Source organism: Ursus maritimus, unplaced genomic scaffold, assembly GCF_017311325.1.
Source record: "Ursus maritimus isolate PB19 unplaced genomic scaffold, ASM1731132v1 scaffold_25, whole genome shotgun sequence".
Taxonomy (NCBI): Eukaryota; Metazoa; Chordata; class Mammalia; order Carnivora; family Ursidae; genus Ursus; species Ursus maritimus.
The window spans coordinates 3,328,673-3,347,346 of NW_024425008.1; the positions used below are offsets into that span (position 1 = coordinate 3,328,673).

General features: G+C 52.4%; 1 protein-coding gene across 2 annotated transcripts; it reads left to right on the forward strand.

The window, feature by feature from the left end:
• Positions 1–982: 982 nt before the first annotated feature.
• On the forward strand, positions 983–17,448 carry ZNF839 (zinc finger protein 839). 2 transcript variants are annotated; one of them, XM_040641416.1, is made up of 8 exons: positions 983–1,273; positions 6,463–7,290; positions 9,994–10,227; positions 11,996–12,088; positions 12,699–12,848; positions 15,297–15,431; positions 15,582–15,714; positions 16,446–17,448. In XM_040641416.1, exons 1-8 carry the CDS (start codon positions 983–985, stop codon positions 17,321–17,323), a joined length of 2,742 nt encoding a protein of 913 aa, XP_040497350.1. In that variant the 3' UTR covers positions 17,324–17,448. The 2 variants fall into 2 exon arrangements, with proteins under 2 accessions (XP_040497350.1, XP_040497351.1); XM_040641417.1 differs by having other exon boundaries at positions 15,582–15,708.
• Positions 17,449–18,674: the final 1,226 nt, after the last annotated feature.

Below are 18,674 nucleotides of genomic sequence, written 5' to 3' on the forward strand. Positions count from 1 at the left end.
CCTCCCTCCCTCCCTCCCTCCCTCCCTCCCTTCTTCCTCCTTTCCTTCCTTCCCCCTTTCCTTCCTCCCTTCCTTCCTTCCTCCTTCCTATTTATCCATGCATCATTCATTCCCTAATCTTGCACTCTGGGCTGGGGCCTAAGCTGAGCACTGAGTAAAATATCATCTTGGCCCTTAAAGGGTGTCCAGTCTGAATGAGTGGGTTGACCTGGGAACAATTTGGGGTTGGGTGCACACTCGTTAAAAATGCACACTTTGGGGGGCACCTAGGTGGCTCAGTTACTTGGGCGTCAGACTTGATTTCCGCTCCGGTGGTGATCTGGGTGGTGGGATCAAGCCCGCTTGGGATTCTCTCTCTCCCTCTCCCTCTGCCCCTACTCCCTTAAAAAATGCACACTTTGGGGGTGCCTGGCCCATTGGTGGAGCATGTGATGCTTGATCTCAGAGTCCTGAGTTCAAGTCCCACGTTGGACAAGAAGCCTACTTAAAAAAAAAAACAACTCATATATATATGTATATATATATGTATATATGTATATATATATAAAAGCACACTTAGGGTCCGCTGCCAGATCTATTAATCAGAAGCTCTTAAGGTGGGACCAGACAGGATCTTCTGTGGCTCTAATGCACATGACCTTGAGAACTTCTGGATAGTGTGATGCTAGGCTAAGCGGCTCTGGAACTCCGGAGACCTTCGCCTGGGAGATCCTATCTAGTTCCTGGAAGAGTGATATTTGAGAATTAAATACATCTGTGACGAGTGAGAGTCGAATAAACTCATTCTGGTTTTGGCCAAGAGGCAATGGGGCGGGACCAACTCAGACCCCACCCACCGACCCACTCGTCCAGGTGCGGTCGCCTTCCGAGGTGTCTTGGCCTGCGGGGCACTCGTAGTCCCTACCCCGCCCCTTTCCCAGGTGACGCATAATTAAGCCGCCGTCGCTCGGCGGCATGGGTTCGAGTCCCAGTGTCGGCTGCCATGGCGGACGCGGAGCCCGAGGCTGAGGACGGCAGCGAGGACGGCGGCGGCGGCGGCCGGGCGACTCTCGGCCAGAGGGACAGCGCCACTCGCATGGCCCCGCTGGGCCCCGAGCAGCTTCGGCAGGTCCTGGAGCAGGTGACGAAGGCGCAGCCGCCCGCCGAGCCGCCGCCGCCGCCGTTCATGCTGCAGGACGCGGCGCGGCGGCTGCGGGACGCGGCGCAGCAGGCCGCCTTGCAGCGGGGCCCGCGCGCCAAGCCCCCGCTCCCGCCGCGCCTACTGCCGCCCCAGGTGAGGCGCCGGGAGGGACATGGGGAAACCGAGGCCTGGAGGGGGCCGGCAGGAGAGGCAGCGTCCGCCCCCGCCTGTCACCTCTCCTGCGTTTGCAGCTCCTCCAGCGCGCCTCGCCCAGCCTGCAGGGCCCCGGGCCGGGTCGCTCTCCGGCTTTCCCAGCGCTGCTCGGGGTCCCTCCGTGCCGCCTGGCTCCTGTCTCAGGCCTTCGTCATTTATCCCGCGTTTGCTGAGCACTCGCTGTGTTCCAAGCCCTGCTCTAGGTGCAGCCTTGAACACAGTGAAGGACATGAGGGAGGTTCTGGAAGCGACGAGGGTGCCGCTTTAGAGTGAGCAGTCCTTAGGCCTGACACTGGAGCTGAGACCTGAATGCATTAAATGGAACCAACCCGCAGAGTTTTTCCGGTGGAAGGTGCAGCAAGTGCCAACGCAGGGACTTGGGACAGAGTTAAGCACATTATACTGGGTCGATGCAGGACTTACCAGCCTGCGTGGTAGTGCCTGGATTTAACCCCAGTGCCCATCACAGAGCCTGACATACACTTAATGAAGCAAATACATGAAAGCACTCACTATACTACAAAACATCATTTCTCAGTGTGATTATTTCGCGGGTCACACAGCTCTTGTCTACTAAGGAAGTTGAAACTAGAGTATGGTCTTCCAAGCCCAGAGGGTCCCCTAAACCTCCTGAAGCCCGAGGTCTTTCACATCATCTGTAAAGCCACATTCCCCTTTCAGAGCTGGGGTTGCAAATGACACTGGCGTTTCTCACCGCACAGTTGCTGGAGAGATGCTTCTTCCACTAGAAGAAATAGATGGAGAATAGAATCAACAGTCTTTGATGTTGTCGTTGTTATTAACAGTCTTCGTTGTTTTTTTATTGTTTTTTTTTTCCACGGAGTGATTTTGGCAGCTTAGAGTTGTTCCCAGTTGGTGATCAAAACTGGAAAGCTGTCTTGCTAAAGTTTGAGAAGACAGCTATGATTCTGCCCAGACTGTTTCCTTGAGGTGTGACCTTGAGTAACCCAACCTCTTTGGGCTTTGATTCCTTTATTTGCGGGAGGAGCAATGGCTCCTTGTCTGAGCCTTCTAGCTCATACTGAAGAAACAGAAGTCTCCGGCGTAGGTGGCACACAGCGAGTCTGGAGTCAGGAGGGCGATGGTGGCTGCTGTTTGCAGTCTACTCCATGCCCGGCCCTGTGCCAGTCCGCATCTCAGCAGGCTCATGAAAGTGTTAGTATCAGCATTTTACAGATGAGGAACAAGCTCAGGGAGGTTGAGGGACTTTGCCCAGGGCTCCCCAGGTGTGGCTGCACTCTAGCACCTGTTGAATGTGACCCCAGCTTTTTGGGTTTGGAATGGCAATTAAAGAGTCCAAAAATGACATTTTCCATAATGCAAGCACACTTCATCAGAATTAAGAGCATAGTTGTATCCTGTAGCTGATCTAATTGGGACGGCATGAGTTCTCCCTGCCTTCACGATAGTGTAATTTTACTGCCTAGTAAGCTGATACCCTTCGAGCCCCAGCTGTGCCATGGAAAGCCACAGAAGCAAAGCAGATGTGTACCTTGCACCTAAGCAGGTTATGATCTAACCAACGAGGTAAGACATGACTCAGGTAACTTCTAAGCAAGGTCAGGAAACTAGAGATAAAGAGCTGGATCTAAAGAAATGGAGATCTTAGAGAAAGGGAGAAGTTACTTCTGGCGGAGGGGGATCAGAAATGACTTTGTCGAAGGGTGAGTCCCTGTTGAAAATACGGAAGAGGACAGGCAGTGGTGGGGTTGGGGTGGACTGTGCCCTTAGAGAACCCAGGCTTTGTGTTCTCTGTGGGGTGGGGGTGTGGTTCAGAAGGCACAGACCAAGCGGACGCACTCCCGTGCATCAGATTTTGGCTTACGTCCCTCCCCACCCTCCCTGTTCCTGTGCCATAGAAACATTTACAGTTTCTTCCAACATGCCTCGCCCTTTTTCATGCCTATGCATTCACACATTTTTCCTTACACCTAGACTACCTTTCCACCTGGCCAAAATTCTTCAGCCTTCTTAGGGCACCTGCCCTGGGAAGCCAGGCCCTCCCCCACCGCACCCACAAGGCTGCCTCTTAACCACACGTATGACACCGCGGTGCCATTGTGTCCTTAGGGAGCCCAGTCTGCCTTCCGAATCATCAGTGGAGCTTTTGAAAGTGCAGACTGTGGGGCAGGAGACCCTGACTCAGCAGGTCTGCAAGTGATGAGACATGGCAGGGGAAGCTGCCCACCGCCTCAGGGGTGAGGCTAGCACTTGGCTTATGTTCTCTGTTGTTTTGTTTTTTAATTGAAGTACAGTTGACATACAATGTTATATTAGTTTCAGGTGTACAACGTAGCAATTCCACAAGTTTGTACATCATTCAGGGCTTACCACAACAAGTGTTGTGGCTCTCTGTCACCATACAACGTAGGACAGTATTATCCACTGTACTCCTTATGCTGTACTTCTCGCCTCCGTGACTTACTTACTTTCTAGCTGCAAGTGTGTGCCTCTTAATCCCCTTCACCTGTGTCTCCCAGCTCCTCACCCACATTGGCTTATGTGTAAACACTGGCACGCAGAGATACTTAGTAAAAGTTTGCTGAGTGAAATAAATACGTAACAGAGTATGAAGTGTAACACCCACGTGGTAAACTAGTCTCCAGCAGATTTAAAAATTGGACCAGTTTTGCCATCAAGGTAGCCCTAAAACAGTAGGATTGGGGGGGGGTGTATTGGCATTATCTGGTGATATCCCAAGAGGTTAGACAGAATAAGTGGTAGTAATGTGAAACAAGTGTGATTATTAAAAGATCATTGTCATTGGATTCACAAGTACCCCAGGACTGGTCCTCATGGGCCCCCGGCGCCAGCTCTGTTACACGGCCTCATAAACTAGTCGTTGAATCGTCTCTGCTGTTTGTGGTAGATGTATCACATGGAGACAGACAGATGGCCTCCAACTTGATTTCAGTGACAGATGTCTTTCTGCCCTGTGTGACATTTTTATTGACCCTCCACACGGTATAGGGTCAGGTCCAAAGAAGGCCTGTTGGTGGCCCCAAGTCAGCAGTTCTCAACCAGGAGGCGATTTTGCCCTATGGAGGCATTTGGCAGTGTCTGGAGGCATTTTTGTCACAGGTTGGGGGACTGCTACTGGCATCTAGTGGGTAGAGGCAGGGGTGCTGTGAGCATCCTACAGAGCACAGGACAGCTGCCACAGCAAAGAATCAGTGGGACGAAGTGTCAGTTGTGCCAAGGTTGGGGAAACCTCTGGATGATGGGGTTGGTCTCTCCTTTCTCCCCTGACAAAGATGCTGACTGTCTGCACTGTGAGCCCTGAGCCTTGTCTGTTTTGCTGCCTCTCCCCTGAGCCCATGACCTTTGTATCTCTAACACCTATACCATTGTCTCTGGCACATGGTCACTGCTCAATCACTATTTGTGGACCATCGTTGATGGCAGCCCTCCCCTTTGGTGGGTGCTTTGCTATCACAGACCATGCTGTCTTGAACCTCCAGGATCTACATCTTTGTACCTGTTTCTTATGGAATCCAAGAAGTGGAGTTGCTGTGTCAAAAAGCACGTGCATTAAAATGTTTTTTTAAGATTTATTCATTTATTTTGGAGAGAGAGAGCACACAGTGGGGAAAGAGGCAGAAGGAGAGGGAGAGAGACTTGAAGCAGACTCCCCCCTGAGCATGGAGCCCGATGTGGGGCTTGATCCCAAGACCCTGAGATCATGACCAGAGCTGAAACCACGTGTCAGACGCTCAACAGACAGCAACCCAGGTGCCCCTAAAATTTTGTTAGATGTTAAGAAGTTGTTGAAGGTAAGCACCCCACTCCTAGGCATGTGCCCTGGAGAAATTCACACATATGCACATACGTCCATGAAGGTTCTGAGCACACCACAGGAGCACAAGGTTGGAGCCCGTTGTCCATCAACGGGAGAGTGTTTTCTTACTGCAGAGTAAGTGAGAGCTACACACCCCAATGTGGATGAATTTCACAAGCCAGATAGGGAATAAAAAACCTGAAAAAGCCCCACCGAGTTGCAGGAGATGATACTCACTTACATGAAGTTTAAAAACATGTCGAAACTGAACTGTGGGGGCGCCTGGGCGGCTCAGTCAGTTAAGTGTCAGCTTTCAGCTCAGGTCATCATCCCAGGGTCCTAGGATCAAGACCCACATCAGGCTCCTAGCTCAGCAGGGAGCCTGCTTCTTCCTCTCCCTCTGCCCCTCCACCCTGCTTGTGTTCTCCCTCTGTCAAATAAATAAATACAGTCTCAAAACAAAACCAGCCACGGAACTGCATATTTTTAAGGATATCTATACAGGTAACATAAAAAATATGTGAGAGGGGCGCTTGGGTGGCTCAGTTGGTTAAAAGTCTGACTCTTGGTTTTGGCTCAGGTCATGATCTCGGGCTCATAGGATGGGGCCCTGTGTTGGGCTCTGTGCTGAGTGGGGAGTCTGAGATTCTCGCTCTCCCTCTCCCCCTCCCTGCATGCTCCCTCTCTCTCTCTCAAATAAATAAATCTTTTAAAAAATGTGTGAAAACGATCAATAAACTTTGAGAAGGAAGAGGGCACGCAGATTGGGAGGAGAGCAGAGGGCTTTAAAGGGGTAATGTTGATGCCTTGACACAGGTAGTAGGTTCGAACCTGTGTTACATTGCTCTTTATGTTTTTTGTTTGTTTGTTTCTAGAATTTCATTAAAAACTCTTCAAGAAAATGAGCCTAGGTGTTGAATTGAGTCCAATTTAGAGTACTAGGAATTCCAAGTAAATACAAATGTGGTAAAACCATAAAGAAGAATATGTTATTGGGTCATGAAGTCAATTTAGTGGATTATGACTAGTATTTTTTTAAAAATGATATGCAATAGATACTGTCAGAAGGCATTTATGTAGAAATAGTAGTTTTGTGAACTTTGTGTATGCAGGTGTTTCCACGTGCACATATGGGTGTGATACAAAATATAACATGGGTCTGGTCAGAAAGCTTGAGAAACACCATTGTAAACAGTATGGACCCATTAAATAGACTTTTATAGGTGAGATGTATTTTATAACTTAGGAACAATTTCAATGATAATTTAAGATGAGAGCTAAATTGTAGAAACGTTGATAAACATAATGCTTTTCTCTTTCTGTATTTAAGCAACTGGAAGCCATTTGTGTCAAGGTAACATCTGGAGAAATGAAAGGTCAGGAAAGGCCAGTGCCCCCACTGGCCAGCATCCAGTCCAAGCCAGCCAGGCTGAGCCAGCTGCCCGCGAGGCCTTCCAGGGTGCTGGGGCTCCGGGCGCAGCCCCCACTGAGCCCCGGGCCCCAGCCACGCTGCCTGAGCAGCTCACCTCCCGTTCAAGTGTTTGTACAGAGTCCACTGCCCGCCCTCCAGCCACTGGCTCCGAATGGACAGGGTGCCGCGCTGGCCCGTTTGTCAGCTTCTGACCCACCAGAGGCAACATCTGTGTCATCCAGTTCAGCGAATTTATTTATTTCCAACCTGCACACAAAACACACTGAGAAACTGAAAAAATCCTTAAAAGTGAAAACACGTTCTGGACGGATTTCTCGACCTCCCAAGTATAAAGCTAAAGATTATAAATTCATAAAAATGGAGGATTTGGCTGACGGTCACTTGTCAGATTCTGATGATTATTCAGAACTGAGTGTGGAAGAAGAGGAGGAGGAGAGGGAGAAGCAGGTGCACTTTGACTTGTCCAGCTGCTCCCTGAGGCCCAAGACTTTTAAGTGTCAGATGTGTGAAAAATCCTACATTGGAAAGGGGGGCCTGGCGCGGCATCTTAAATTGAATCCAGGCCACGGCCCACCGGAGCCTGAGGTGTTGCTGTCTGAGAAGGCCAACGGGAGTGTGACTCGAGGCTGCGCAGGGGACAGGAATGCGAGCCTGACGTCGCCGGGGCCGTCCGCGCCCGCCCTTCTAAGTGAGGAGGGGGCCCAGTCGTCACGGGCCGGCCTGCAGGTAATGTTTCTGTCTGCTGACCGCGGCCTTCCTGCCCATCCTGGTATCTGATGGGGGTCTGGGAAAGGCTCAGGTAGGGCCCAGACCATCGGCGCCGGGCATCTGACACTCCCCTACCGTTGTCCCCACTGCCACCAGACAAGCAAGGACGTGTGTGTCCTGTGTGCGGCGTGTCGCGGGGTTCGCTGAGCGCGTTTGGTGGGAACAGAGCTGCTGATTCTTTAGATCTGGTGGGCAAAGCTAACTGCGGAGCACTCTGGGCTGCTGCTGACCTAACAGTGGCCTTGGGAAGGGTCTGAGTTGGGGGCAGCGGCCCACAGGGGCGCTTCCTGGAGGGTGAGCCTTTGCGTTTGTCTCTTCAGAAAGTCACAATCAGACAGGGCACACAGAAGTCACTCTGTGCATCGCCACGTCAGAATTTACTGACGGCAGGTCGACACTCCGGAGCGTGTGGTGTGCGTCTGTGTGCCCCGTACAAGGTCAGCTATTTACGAAATACAGACGAGACGGATCCCGTTAACAAACGGCAGGCCTCTGGTCACCCTCACCCGCGTCACTGGAACCTCCCTTCTTCCTTTTCCTTTGACTCATGTTGGCCGTTATTTCTGGCTGTCTGGCCAGGCTCTTCTGCTTGCAGTTTCTGAAATGTTAGAGAAACCAGCCCTGGAATCGATGTGGCTGCTCAGTGGGACTGTGTGATTTTAGTGACTTGGACGATGTTGGAAAGGGGGTGCCTGTCTGCTCTAGCCGCCTCATTCCCTGCTGTGGGACAGGGGTTCCTGAAGGACGGGTGAGGCTGGCAGCCACTCTGGCTTACAGATCAGATCCTTGGGGGGGGGGAGGCTGGAGCAGGCACCTGGACACCTTCCTGAGTCTGGTGGTCGAACCACGGACAGCCCTGTGTTGGGGTTCAAGTACTAGCTCCCCTGCAGCATCAGCTTCAGTCATCACACAATCACAGTACTGTTTATTGCACGGCCCCTGTGGGCAGGAGTGTTTTCAGTCTTCTAGGACTCTGCCAGGTGGGAATCAGACTTAGGTCTTCTGACTTCAGAGCCCACCCTCGAGGCTGCCTTGCTGGGGGAGGTTCTGCACCTCTCATGGCCGGTGAAACCCCAGCTTTTGAGAAACCGTTCTACTTAAGTTGAGGTAGGACCCGGGTGACATGTAGTTTATCATCCAAAGCAGGACATTCAGAGAGTGAAAAAGGCACTATTAATAATCCCAAGGGACAACAGCTGTGCCCAGGACTGTCTCAGGATGATGAGGCTAGCCGGCACTTCCGACCTCCGTCAATAATGAAATCCTAGGGGCGCCTCGGTTAAGTTAAGGCTCAGTTAAACGTCTGACTCTTGGTTTCGGCTCAGGTCAGATCTAGGGGTCGTGGATCAAGTCCTGCCTTGGGCTCTGCTCAGCAGGGAGTCTGCTTGTCCCTCTCGCTCTCTGCTCCTCCCCCTGCTTGCTCTATCTCTAGAATAAATAAATAAAATCTTTATTTTTTAAGATTTTATTTATTTATTTGTCAGAGAGCATAAGCGGAGGGAGTTGCAGGCAGAGGGAGAAGCAGGCTTCTCACTGAGCAAGGAGCCCAATGCGGGACTCGATCCCAGGACTCTGGGATCATGAACTGAGCTGAAGGCAGACGCTTCACTGCCTGAGCCACTCAGGCGTCCCTAAATAAATAAAATCTTTTAAAAAATAATGAAATCCTACAGCACAGCAGAAGCAGCTTATAGATACTTGACTTCCTGAATACAGGCACTGGCCTTGGGCGTGGTGGCTGTCCAGATTGCCTGTGAGGGGAGCCTCCAGCTGCTGGAGTGGGGAGGGATGTGCAGGCCTGTGTCTCTCCTGTCCTTTCCCAGGAGCAGACTCATGGCACCTGAAACCACAGACTGACCTGGCATTCCTCCTGAAGCTCTACTGTAATGAAGATTTAGAGGGAAGATTCCATATGAGTTGAGAGGACACAGCTGGTGCTAGCTGCCACGTGAAGTGTGTTCCTTGTATTTGTTTAACGGTCCATCAGGCCCGGGAGATGGAGGTGGATTGCTCCTATTTTCAGACGGGGAGTTGGCGAGGAACGAGGAAGTAGCTAGACAGTGTCAGCCCAGGACTCTTCAAAAGCCGTGCAAATCCCTGAAGACTGAGAGTAGAGTTGGCTCCTGGGGCCTGGGGCCTGGGGGCAGGGAAGAATGAATGATGCCAGTGGGTACAGGGGTCCTTGGGGGGGACACAAACATGTTTTGACTTCAGTGGTGAAAGTTACACGACCTTCTCGGTGTAGGAAAATCTGAACCGTGTATTTTCAAAGTATGAAGTTTATGGTGTTTGAAATATATATGCAATAAGAAATGATTTTTTAAAGTCATGGGTAAGTTTTGAGTGACCAAATTTCAGTTTAATTTGTAAGATGACAGTGATGTGAGAGAAGTTCCTTGTTTCATTTTGGGCAACACCCAGGGTTATGGTTTGTCAGCCCAGTCTTCCTGGCTCACAGATACTCACCGGGTCTCTTAAAGGGGAACTTTGTTGGGAAAGTTAAAGATGCATTGATTATAGTTAATGTGTCTTGAAAATGCAAAGAAGAAATAATTTAGCAGGTCCCTTGCTTTTGACTTGACATTTTTTTTGCGCTAAGTTCATCACTATGGCGTGTACAACTTTATCATATTTTCATTTTGGGTGCGCAACGCTATCTAGAATAGCCAGTCTGTAGAAGCGGAAGAGGCCTTGGTGTCTGAACCAGAAAACGGAAGTTATTCAGCCCTTTTGGGATCAGAGGGACACGCGGGCCCCAGAAGAAGTGACTCGTCCACAGCCCCTGCGGAGGCCAGCACAGCCGTCATCAGGCAGAGCGGAGCAGCTCACCCACCCGGGGGTGCCCGTGCGGGAGGCACACAGAGCGCTCCGAGGGCCAGAGCCAGGCTCAAGGAGGTGCGTGGCCCTGAGACCCTGTTCTTGAAGCCTGTGTCTTTGGCATGGTGTGCGACAATTCACTATTAGGTTTCTGAATTAAAAGTCAAATACCCAGATCAACTAAGCAGCTCACCTGAAATGTGATCAGATGAAGTGTGTAATGAATTCAAGCATGGTATTAGCTGCAGTATTTCTGAGCTTTCCCTGTCTGAAATGACGAGAGGGCTTGAGGTATATAAGAGCTGCTTGCCTTTGTAAGTCTTGGAATGATTATAACCCATATTTTCACAGAAGCAGTTTAGAAAACAACAAATGGTTTCTGTTTTCCTGTGAAAAGTTTTAAGGCATAGAAACACGTTTCAGGTTTTGAACCCTGGAATCTCCATCCCATTCCCTTGAGAGTAGGCTTAGTGAATTTAATAGAGTAGATTTAGAAAAGTAGAACCCTAAATTCATCCAGATTGCCTCTGGTGAGGATGTATTTAGCCGCCTGGTAATGGCCAGGTGAGTATCTTAAGGAAAAGAAGTGACGTACAGCTGATTTTCAAGGTAAAAAAATTTGTTGATAAATGAATTTAAATGTGTAAATTAATTGAATTTAAATTAAGAAAAGAAAAGAAATGAAGGGTAGCAGAGAGAGGTAGCAAGTTAGTGAGATAGCGGGTCTCAGGATGCCCATCAGGGAACCAGGGCCTCCAAACTCACCCACAAGGGGAAACGAGAGGTTTTCAGAGAGGAAGCGGGTTTCCTAGAAAACTTCATGAGCTTGCATGCTCTGGCGGGAAATTTAAACCCTGGCGAATTCACTTTTCTCTTGGCGGGCTGGTTAAATAATCCTGGATGACTAATTTTTTAGAGTAGGAGGTAAGTTAGTCCTTGATTCATCCATTAACATTCAAAATACCACCATCTACCGAGTGCCCGGTGCATGCCGACGCGGCCACCCTAACCAGCCTCTGCACTAAGTTCCAGGTTTCCTTCATTATCTCTGCTTAATAAATGAGGATCCGCGAGGTTCGTGAGCTCCCGAGCCCCTGAACACTTGCTTGTCTCTGAGACTGCTCCCTCCGATGCCATTGCCTCCCTGGGCGCCCTCCTCCATCGCCCTGGTTTCCCAAGCCACCGGCCCTCTGCTGACACACACGTACTGCCGGTTCACCCGATTCAAATCTTTCCTGACCCCAGAGCTCTGACTTCAGACGTCCCCACCTGGGCGTCCTGCACACCTCTCCACCTTCCACTTCCCACCCCTAACTTGTCCAGGGTCTGCCTGGGCTCGAGCTGGGAACCCACAGTCACTCCTGACTCCCCTTCCCCCTTCCCTGACTCCTCCCCTATCCTGAGGACCTTGCCCTCCCTGCATCCGCATCTCTCTCCCCACCCCCCACCGAGCCACCCCTGCATTCACCTGGGTCCTCCCCTTCCCTGGCCTGTCCTTTGGTGGTGGTCTCCAGACTGCAGGCTGCCCGGGACTTGTTTGCTTTCTCATCTCTGGCACTAATTAGTGTCCCTGGAGAGTAGGGAACACATTTCCTGACCCGGGGCCCGGTTCCCACTACATGCTCAGTGCTGTCACGGGGGAGTCAGACTTTTGACTCCAGAGTCGATCGTAGACTCCGTTCGTGGATGTGCAAGTGAGATATTTAACACACAGAATGTTTATTGTTGAGAGTTGCTTCATCCCTGAGATTTGGGGGAACTTTTATGTTCTTTGTTGTACCAACTTGTTGGTTACTGGGAGATTCTTTTGGGGCCTTCAGGGCTGTCAAATGCTTTCTTCTGGTAGTTTCTGCACCAGTGTGACCGAGACGCTCTGGTGGAGTTGGCGCTGCCTCGGCTGGCTCAGGTCGTGACCGTGTACGAGTTTCTTCTGACAAAGGTGAGTCGTCTTAGCCATTCTAAGTGATGGAGGGGTCATTTGAAGTTATTTAGAAAGACACCTTTCACATTTATTTTGGAAGAAGCCAGGCCGTTTGGCATCATTTCCCTCCCTCAGGACAGAGCCGAAGCGAGCCTGCTGGCCCCACCAACACCCGGCGTCGGGGCCAGTGCCTCCCCTGCCTGTTTTAACTTGGTGTTGGAGGCAAGAAAGTGGTGGCGGCAAACCATGGCCAGCCCAGGGCCCTTGTCACCTTTTTCCCAGCCCTCGCCGCCCTGGCCCACGAGGCTCTCCTCCCTGGTGAGCCTGCTCTGGCGACGCGGGAGGCGCCAGCAGAGCTGCCCAGAGGAGTGAGGGCCTGGCGCTCCTCCTGCCTGCAGGCCTGTCCCCAGGACTCCCCCCCCCCCCCCCGCTGGAGCTCTGGCCCATCCTGGTGTCCCTGCTGAGCACAGTGCTGGGCACACTTGGGCTGCGACCGGGGAGTGGAGGACATGATGGGCTGCCGACAGCTTGCAGAGCTTGTATCCTTCCCACCTCGAAGCTTCTTTCTGTATTTGCCATTTCATGGCCTCTGGTTTAACTCTTTCTTGTCATCTTTATCTTCATGAAGGTTGAAACAGGTCATCTAGCAAAACCTTTGTTCCCGGCTGTGTATAAGGAATTTGAAGAGTTGCATAAAATGGTTAAGAAAATGTGTCAGGATTACCTCAGTGGTTCTGGTCTACGTTCCCAGGAGCCTCTGGAAATAAGCAACAATAAGGTAACAGTCTCACATAGGAAAAAGTTTTGCTTTTAGATTTGCCAAAAGAAGGATTTCCATTTAAAGAGAAGAATGTTTTTATTTTTAATTATTTCTTAAAGCAATCTCTACACCCAGCGTGGGGCTCGACCTCACAACCCCGAGATCGGGAGTCGCGCGCTCCACCCGCCGAGCCAGCCAGGGGCCCCTAGAGGAGCACGTTTTTAGTAGTGACATCTTCAAAGTCAACTTCTTTTCAGCTCTTTTTCCCATCACGTGACATTTTTTAAAGTATAAAAGCAAATGGCGTTTGTTTGGGGAACCTCAGGAAGCAGAGAGGCTGACAGCAACCTGAAAGCACCGTTGTTTTCTCTCTCACTGCTGACATCAGGGAACAGCGCAGTTGGTAGGTGTGTGGTTTCTGCCCACCGTGGGCTGGGGAGGGTGACCGGGTTCGCAGACGCTGACTGGTGGTTCTGACACAATCTTCCTTTCACTGTCATTGTCATCATCCATTTCCTGTGGCTATGTTGGGTTCTGGATAAAAATACGTTTTGAACTGATGTGGTCTTACTTGTTTTGGATAAAACCCTTTGCTGGATACAGCGTGCCCTGTGTGGTCTTGTCATTCAGGGGTCCCCGCCGGCAGGCCCCCTCGCCCCCAGCCCTCCAGCCTCACCTTGAAATGGAGCGCTGAGTGATGCCATGGCTTTAAATAACGCCTGTTTATTAAAAAACATACTTGTACAACTGTAGCCGGCATGCCAGGGTCCCAAACACACCAGGCTCGACCACTCACTGCTGACAAAATCCTCAGGCAGAGAGACGAGTGGTGGGGACACGAGAAAGGAGGTTGTTTCAGTGAGGCCGACATTGGGAGGACAGTGGACTAGCTTCTCAAAGACCGTCTCCCAAGTGCTGGAAAGATGTGCAGGTTTACGTAAGGAGAATGTGCGACGAAGGTGGGTGGGTGCGTGCGGTGAGCAGCGAAGATCCGGTCTCGTTGTCCTGGGCTCAGTCGTGAGGGGTTTTGCTAGCTCAGGGCAGCCCTTGTTGCTTGAGGGGGTAGTTTCTGTTGTCCTCACAGGATGCTTTACCCTCAGGGTCTTCTGTCTGAGCCAAGAGACAGCTGGAAAGAAGAACCCAACTAGCAAGTTTGAGGTCAAAGTGGAGCAGCCACTGTCCTCGTTCACAACCATGAGGAATACTTTGGCCATGATGCCTTTAACTGCTGTTTGAGGGTCCGTTAACCTGGTGACGGGTCTGCCGCCTGTCCCAGTGTTAGCGTCGCAGAGAGTACCTTACTTCCGAAGCAAGCAGTCTTGAACCAGGCTGTGAACACAGCCCATGGGTTTTTTGGGTTTTGGGTTTTTTTTGGGGGGGGTTTGGTCATTAGTTTTACACAAGTTCAATATTTAACGTTACCTAATAAGCTTTTGTATTTTATCTTCTTGAATTACATATTATAGAAATATAATTGGTTTTTTTTTTTTCTTTTTAAGGTTTTATTTATTTATTTGAGGGGAAGAGGGAGAGTGAGGGGGAGAAGCAGATTCCCTGCTGAGCAGGGAGCCCAACATGGGACTTGATCCCAGGACCCCGAGATCATGACCTGAGCCAAAATCAAGAGTCAGACGCTCAACCGACTGAGCCACCCAGGCTCCCCAACTTACATGTTTTTTAAACTGTGAGCTCAACAGGTGTGGGTGTCATCCTGTCACAAGGCAGACTGGACACGCACCGCTGTGCACGCCCATGGGGACCCATCTTTGCAGGCAGTTCAGGCTGAGCCACAGCCTCCTAGGAGCACGGGCTGAGGCTCAGCTCGCAGGGGACACAGGCAGGTTGGGAGGCACTGAACTTGAGGGGCTGTCTTCTACTTGGACCTTGATCTGCTGCCCCTCCTTCCCTGCCCTTTCCCCTCCTGCTCCGTGGTGTTCCCTTCCTATGTCCCTGCATAAGTAGTGACAGCTGTCACTTGTAACCTTTATCTGATCTTCTCAAATTCCCCCCGGGGCAGCTGCAGTCCCCGTGACGGGATCAGGAAGGTCCCCTTAGCCGGGAGCAGAGAAGCCGGGGCCCAGCTCGGCGCTCAGGCCCCACACCCTCACCCTTTGCACTGCCTGGAAAAGGAGACCTCCTCCTGGAATGGATAGGATTCTTTTTCTGAAGGTACCAGTGAGCATTCAGAACAGGAGGGATCCTGGGAGAGAACTCACTCTGGTGTCTGACTGACGCTGAGGAGAGTGTAGTGAATTAAAAAAAAAGAAACTTCTTGGTGTCCGCGTCTACGCTGCGCTAACACAGTAAGGACCCATTCTCTCCTCAGCTGTTCCGGCGAACCTCATGTGCATCTTCGTGTCTGTCAGTGTTTAGGGCGCCTCGCTGCCCAGCGGGGCTTCCCAGGCTCCCCCGGTCCTGGAACTCAGCTGGTGATGTGCTGCCTCCCTGTGCGCCCTTCCTCCACAGGTGGCCGAGTCTTTGGGAATCACAGAATTCCTGAGGAAGCAGGAACTCCCGGAGTGCGTCCCAGCCGAGCACGCCAGCGGGGGGCCGGGCCAGGCCGGGCTGCAGGAAGCTGGCCAGCAGAAGCGGGGAAACGAGGTGGGCACGCGTTGAACGGGGCGCCGGGTGAGTGCGCGCCGCCGAGCCTCCGTGCTTTGACTTCAGCCCACGATGCTGTTCTCCAGAAAGGAGAGGCACGAGCTTGCCTGCTCCTTCCTAGTCTTGGCTGATTGGGTCTCCTCTTCATAGCCTGCAGAGGAGGGACTGGCCTGGGTGAAGAGGACCAGAAGAGAAGCTCCGCCCCGGGATGCCCCTGAGCCTTCTCCTGACCGTGGAGGCCTGCAGAAGCCCTCCTCCTCGTGCGCCCCCGCTGCCGGTGAGGGTAAGCGCGCGCCCCGCGGCTCAGAGGCCTGCTTGCCACTCGTGAGTGCCCCTGGGGCCAGATCTAAGAGAACCTGGTTTCTCGAGAGTTCTTTCCCAACCTGCCCATGTTCTGTGGTTCCCTCTCGTTCCCCATGAGGCTTGAGGTCTGGGAAGCTTTCTCGAATCCCTTACCGAAATGAAGAGCCACCGCGTGCTGGTGAGTGGCTCGCTCTCAGGAGGGTCCCGAGGACGCGCCACGGCTGTGGCTTGGCTTTCCTGAGACTTGGCTCTAAGCGCACGTGAGATTTAACACTGGAGCAAGACCCACTCTGGTTTTTATTCTGCTCTCACCAGAATCGATCAACTAGACACTGAACATACGGCTATCCTGAGTGATTATACCGCTTTCCAAAACCGCCTGATACCCGCTTGATCCTAAGGTCTCCAGTTTAAAGAGGCATTCTCCGTTTTCGAACTTCCTACGGAATTCTGTGGCAGGGGAGGGCAGGTCGATTCAGTGGGGGGAACCCGGCCCCTGCTCGGCACCCAGCCCCCCCTCACCTGATGAATCTGTGTTGGCTCTCAGCTTCCTCCGTACTTGGCAGCTGCCAGTCCCAAGGAGCAAGGAGTTTAGGTTTCCACTCGTTTTGCCAGAAAATTAATTTGGACTGGCTTGTTTGGGATCAAGAGTGCGGTGAACAGGCCGTACCACAGTCCACATACGCGTTCCTGTTTTTCTGAACTGTTTAGGTTGTGCCCCTCATGTCAGCGGGAACATCGCTCACCACTCTGAAGAAAGCCACACGATGCCGGTTTCTGGTAGTGACAGAAGCGTGTTGCATGCAGGCCAGCAGCTTAAAGCATTTGCGGACTTAGAGGCCAGGAGTGGGTCTGCAGCTCCTGCTCTCTCGTGTCAGCACATCAGTGGGCCGAGTCTTTGTCCTCGGTTAGGAGAGCCCGGGATGCAGACGCAGGGACAGGTGGCAGCATTCGCTGAAGAGAATGCTCAGGAACGTTCTGTAGCCTGGAATGCTGGGGACAGCCGGAGGAGCCAGGGTCTCTGCAGCACCCTGACATCCACTGCAGGAGTGGAATCCCTGCCGCCTTCTGGGTCTGGAAACCTCGAGATGTGGGACTCCCACCAGAAGGGCCAGCGGTCCAGCCCCAGCCATGTCCTGCTTACAGAGGTTGCCGGCCGTCCACTGGCGAAGGTTTTGTCTGTGGACACGGTGCCAGCTGACTGTGCCCACAGGACCGCGCGGGAGCTGGGGCCGGACCAGGCAGGGTCGCTGTCCACTGATGGGGGCCAGGGAAGCCATGTGGGGGACTCGGACCACTTCTCCTGCAGGCCCGCGGCCCGTGCTGACCAGCGAGGACTGGAGAGTATTGTTGCTGTTGGTGAAGCCTTGGCTTTTGAAATTACCAATGGGTGCCATGAGTTGTTGTCTCAGGGACAAGAACCGCTATTCATTCAGACCTCCGATGGGCTGATCTTGTCCCATCCAGGTTCCCTAGTGACTGGGGAGGAGGACCTCATCCTGGTGACTGGTGCGGAGGGGCCTGCCCTTCACACGGGCCCCCGGGAAGGGGCTCCCCCAGAAAGCACAGAGGCAGAGGCCACACGGTGAAGTCAGACCACAGTCCTGGACGTGCGGGTGTTTTATCCAGAGAAGGTCTATTTGAAGTAATGTATATTTTTCTATTGTGAATACTGATACAAACAAATGTCTTATTTATAAAGGATGTCTTTCTACTTGACTGTCTCCCTTCTTCTGCATCTTGTTGCCTTCCTACCGATGGCGGAGTGGCTGCCCGGCACTGGATGCCTCTGAGGAGCTAGTCCCTAGAGGCCCCTGATGACTGCCACAGTTAAAGCCACCACTCTCTTCCTTGTCGGCCCTGCTCCCCCGAAACAGTGTCCCCTTCCATCCTGGGTGATCTGCTGCCTTCCCACCATATCTGGCTTTAGGAAATAACCAAGTGGGCCATTCTGGGCAGCGCTGGGAGGTAGGAAAGAAAGTCGTTTCTGCTCGTATGTCACGGATGCGGGCAGTGGGGCCTACGAGGTCTGCTGCGAGATGCCACGGAGCTCAGAGCCCTGGTCCTCTTGTGCCTGCAAAGGCATCTGTTGACGTCTCTCCTCTGTTGAACGTTCTCCTTGGCTTTGTTACGGGGAGGGACAGGGAAGGTCCTTTGTCCACCTTCAGATAGCCCAGGTGTCCTGTGCCCCCACTTGCGGAGACTGTGAGAAACCCCGAGCAGGCAGGGCTGGGGATCTCGGCTGCACCCCACCCTGGTGCCGTGCTCCTTCTGGGGCCTGCTGTGGAGGAGCGGACTTTAGTCTCGGGCATTTTCCTGTCCTCTCGCTTGATCTCAAAGCTGGATCCACAGAACAGAAGGGCGGTGGCCTAGGACACAGTGGCCAGCAGTGAGCCAGCTGCAGTTGCCCATGAGTCGGGCTCACAGGTGAGGTGGCGGGACCTGCTGTGGATTTGGGGACACTTCTCAGGAGCCTAGAGTGAGTCCTGTCCTGGGATCCTGGACTGAGGACGGAGCCTCCTGCCCGAGGATCGTTCATGACCCTCATCAGGCAATTAACACAACAAACTGAGTCACATCTGGACCCCTGGTCCGTGATCTGGACCCAGGCCCTTTAAATATGGATTTATTTTCTATTCATAGGACATTCCTGAACACCCCAACACAGCTAATTTCACCGTGGTGGGTGTGCTACTCTAAACGGATGGGGACTTTGGTGGAGTAAGAGACCTCGTTCCACGGGGCAGAGCTGGAGCGCGTGTGAATTTGACCCGTGCTCGTGGAGGCACAGTAGCCGCCAGGACTGACGGACAGGCCTCCGCTCTGGGCGCTCGTGCTGCTCCGGCCAGGGCAGCATTCACAGGGTCTCCAGACGGATGGATAGCACAGCTTCTACCCCGCACTGCTGCGTTAGCAGACACACCGTATGATCTAGAAAGC

Bases quoted from the DNA above. Each gene is read 5' to 3' on its own strand.
- ZNF839 (XM_040641416.1), top strand. From the start codon at position 983: ATGGCGGACGCGGAGCCCGAGGCTGAGGACGGCAGCGAGGACGGCGGC. The intron at 7,291-9,993 runs GTAATGTTTCTG...AACGCTATCTAG, and splicing joins CGTCACGGGCCGGCCTGCAG to AATAGCCAGTCTGTAGAAGC. The intron at 15,715-16,445 runs GTAAGCGCGCGC...TGAACTGTTTAG, and splicing joins CGCCCCCGCTGCCGGTGAGG to GTTGTGCCCCTCATGTCAGC.